The 3,798-nt window shown below is 37.3% G+C and overlaps 1 protein-coding gene across 3 annotated transcripts; it reads right to left on the reverse strand.

Annotated features, from left to right (window-relative positions):
* Positions 1-1,326: 1,326 nt before the first annotated feature.
* On the reverse strand, positions 1,327-3,628 carry LOC129304517 (transcription factor MTB3). Of its 3 annotated transcripts, XM_054944203.1 has the most exons (3): positions 3,469-3,628; positions 3,282-3,364; positions 1,327-3,185 (listed from the first exon to the last, which is right to left on the reverse strand). In XM_054944203.1, the coding sequence occupies exon 3, from the start codon at positions 3,169-3,171 to the stop codon at positions 1,672-1,674; it is 1,500 nt and encodes a 499-aa protein (XP_054800178.1). In that variant the 5' UTR covers positions 3,172-3,185; positions 3,282-3,364; positions 3,469-3,628; the 3' UTR covers positions 1,327-1,671. The 3 variants fall into 3 exon arrangements, with proteins under 3 accessions (XP_054800178.1, XP_054800177.1, XP_054800179.1); XM_054944202.1 differs by having other exon boundaries at positions 1,327-3,364; XM_054944204.1 differs by having other exon boundaries at positions 3,282-3,628.
* Positions 3,629-3,798: the final 170 nt, after the last annotated feature.

A 3,798-nucleotide genomic window follows, 5' to 3' on the forward strand; every position in this document is an offset into this window, starting at 1 on the left:
TTTTTTTTAATTCCATACTCTTTCATTATTTTCATTTTTTTTGTTTTTACAGATTTCATGTGCATCCATTTCATATTGCTTGAAATTGCATTCCTCAAAATTTGGGATAGAGGAAAAGTGACTATTCTATAGTTACATTCACAATAGTACTCGAATTGACTCTAAAAATACGTCCAAAAAAAAACACCTAATATTATGCAAATTTATTCTTCTCGAAACCGTAGTCTAGTTGTTCTCCAATGTGGATCACTAGTGGTATAATTTGGAAAAAAAAAATTTGGACCGTCCGAAACGTCGGTTTTACCAATCCAACAATGCACCTTCAATAAGTTGTTGGGTTTGGGAAAATGTACACCTGGAGGTCATAAAACGGATTTCCAAAATATATGCCTGTTACTTCTCAAGTGAATGGATTATTTTCTGGTATAGATCATAAATTAATTCAAAGAAGAGCGTGTGTGTATGTGTTTATATGTATATATCTTGTTTAATTGTAGTCAAATGGAATAATTAGCCATAACGAAATTTTAACATCAGTTTTGACTGATCACAAATATAAAATGTTTAACTATTATTTTCTACAAGTCATGAACGATGCAATCTTTTCAAGTTCTGCATCTTTTTTTGTTTTGAAAAAAAAATTATAATAAACTCATTCAATTTTCTTTACAAATCATTTATATCAATCTTGTTAATATTAATACAAAAAAAAATACCATGAATAAAAGTGTGTAAAATTTTATATATCACTCTATATAACAAATCTATGAAGAATGGTTTTGAAAATATTTTTAAATATTATTTAAAAAACTGCACTATGATTTATTAATAAAATTAAATAAACTTTTAAAACATACCTTATAAATGAGACCAAATGAAGTATTTTATTGCTCACATGGAATATAATTCTATTTTATTTTTCACTATTTTTACATGTTTCAAGATGTTTAAATTTTAGAAAGAGTTATATAATTTTTTAAAATTTTCTAAATTATTATCTATCTCTTCCATGCAATGAGACGTTTTTTCGTAAATTTTTCTATCCAAACATAGGTTGAGTAGAAGTTAGTTTACCAAAATGACTTCCGGAATATCAAAACTCAAAAGTGGCATCCAAACACCTCCTAAAATAATCTTCACGGTTTGACGAATACGTGACGTAATACACCACTTGAGGTTACCAAAGAACATGTGGAAACGAGAGCATTATATCCTTGTCGCAAATACTGCATGTCGCACAACGTGTTCATTGTTTATAGACACAAGTAACTAGTTAATGGGGACCTTACTTGTAAACCAGGAACTAGAATAGGCAACGACGCAACGTGAGCCAAGGTTGCATTTGCACTTAATATATTAATAGTACACAGCCGAAACACAGTCCAAATTCTCTGTCCCGCGATATTGATTCATACTATGCATTCATTCTTCTATATACTCTAAATAATTGAGACCACATATGGACATAGATACTCAATGACTGATTCTACCATAATTCCCGATTTCCCGCACACTACAGTGCAGAGGGAGTCCCCACCCCATATTAACCATAGATAACAATTAACAATGTTAGCTAAAAATATGCTACCATTGTATCAGACAACACGACAAAACATACAATATTTTTAACCGCAGTTTGCAGTAAGAAGCTCCATGTAAATATACTGTCAGTCAGTCTTTGAATAGGGAGGCTTCGAGCTTCTCCTTCAACTGTACAGCAGCATTCTCCCCACCATGAGCTTTTATGGAGAATGTGTGAATGACCTTATCATCTGCAGTTGAAACACTGGAGTCTTGAGGTACAATTTGATGCTCTCTCAAAGTCTTGACAATCCCAGAAACAGGATGGGTCTCCAAAGGACAGCTCACGCTCACGACCGCGTCATCCTGTCTGGCCTGAAAATCAATATCTGGCAATGGCAACTGCTTGTCCTTGTTGTTCATCAAACCCCTTTCAGCTTCCAACACCTTAATCTTCATCTGCAGATCAGTGATATAGGTAATGGCATCACCGAGCAGAGATGCCTTGTCCATTTTGGATATGTTAGGAACAACAGATCTTAAGGCATAAAACCTCTGATTAAGTTTCTCCCGTCTCTGTCTCTCTGCTTCAACATGATTCAAGGGTTCCTCTCTACCATTGGCAGGTTTTCTCCCTCTTTTTCTAGGCTTCCGTTCATCTGGATGAGGTGACAAGTCTTCATTACCAAGGTCCAGACAAGAAGCCCTAGCTTGAGCGTTGAAATTCGCACCAATCATTTGATTCAGTTGTGGAAACAGTTTTGCTTCGTTACTATCTGCTATACTCCCATTGGAAGAATTCCCAAATACAGGGTTAGTCCCCAGTGCTTGTACCTCACAAGAGTCTGAAGTGAAACCAGAATCATCTTCCACCTTGGGGGAGAAACTGATAGTTATGGACTGAGATTTTGCATCCCCAAGGCTTAGCTCACGCCCAAAAATCTTGGGATACACCTTTGTCTGTCCAGAATTAGGCTCTCCAAAGGTTGTTCTTATCATCTCCAAAATATTCAAATCTTCAGGCATCACTTCCTTTGAACCAAGCTCAACAACCCCAGACTTGAGAGGTACAAAAGCAACTGTTTGAAAACCAGCCAAGTTTGCCAGAAACGATCTCGATTCATACTGGTTCAGACAATGAGAGAAGTCCCAAGCCCAAACTGATTTACCAGACTTGAATGAACTTCCAGGGCCATACCGCGAATCAAAACCAAATATATAATACATTGAAGTTGAGTAAAACATATCCAAATCCGAGACCCTGTCCGATCTCGCAGAATCAGCCTCTTTTGGCCCACCAAAGCAGGCACGAAGCTTTTGCAATACTCGGAGTTTCATCTCCTCCTTCTCTTTGCCAGCTCCATTCAGATCACCCCCTTTGTGATCCCGACAAAATCCATCGCCCCAACCCAATGCAGAGCCTCCAGATTTCAAGCCCACAACCTGCCAAAAGATGGCGTAGGTGCATTTGGACACCTCAACAATCTGGGACAACCTCGGATGGTGACCCAGGTCACCCCCAGATGGAACAAAAACGTCGGAGAAGACATTATTGGAAACGGCCGAAACAAAGAACGCAGTGGCCGCGGCACCCAACACAGATTCAAACATAGCCTTGTCTTCTTCGTTCAGGCATAATTTCTCAGCCATCTTTATTTCTTATCCTACAACCCCAGTTAATATCTCATAAATCTTAGACTCAACTAAGAATATCTTCACTAAAGATACCAAGGAAGTCTGAAATTCGATAAACTACAGACCAAGAGAGACAGGAAATTGATGCATAATCTTAGAAGCTGCAGATCGCGAGGCCCTTAATTACAAATACTCGATAAAAACAAACCTGCGAACAAGAAATGAAAGGGGGAATCGAAACGTGGTGGTGAGCTTGGGTCGAGAGTTTAGGGTGGTCGGACAAAGTGAGAAAGCATAAGAGAACAGGATTACCTGCAAATAGATTTGTCCGTATGTGTACGTGTTCGAGAAGGGTATGAAGCTTGACGGGATGGAATAGACAGCCTGATTTCACAAGATTTGAGGAGAGGCTCCAATTCAATCTTTTCCAGATCTGAAGGATTAGGGTTCTCACAAATATGAAATATCGTGTTTGGACGTTGGGCTCGAAGTTATCTCCTCTGCCTCGTGTTTAAATTTAAAAAGTACAAAGAGCAAAAAAAAAGAAAAAAGAAAAAAGAAAAAAGTTTCCTGTTTAAAAGTATAAAAACATTTTTATTAACAACAAAAATTATAGAACATTTAACAAATTTCTACCCTCAA

This window comes from Prosopis cineraria, unplaced genomic scaffold (genome assembly GCF_029017545.1).
Source record: "Prosopis cineraria cultivar Desert tree isolate PC_DT_omini unplaced genomic scaffold, ASM2901754v1 PC3, whole genome shotgun sequence".
Taxonomy (NCBI): domain Eukaryota; kingdom Viridiplantae; phylum Streptophyta; class Magnoliopsida; order Fabales; family Fabaceae; genus Prosopis; species Prosopis cineraria.

Bases quoted from the DNA above. Each gene is read 5' to 3' on its own strand.
- LOC129304517 (XM_054944203.1), bottom strand. From the start codon at position 3,171: ATGGCTGAGAAATTATGCCTGAACGAAGAAGACAAGGCTATGTTTGAA.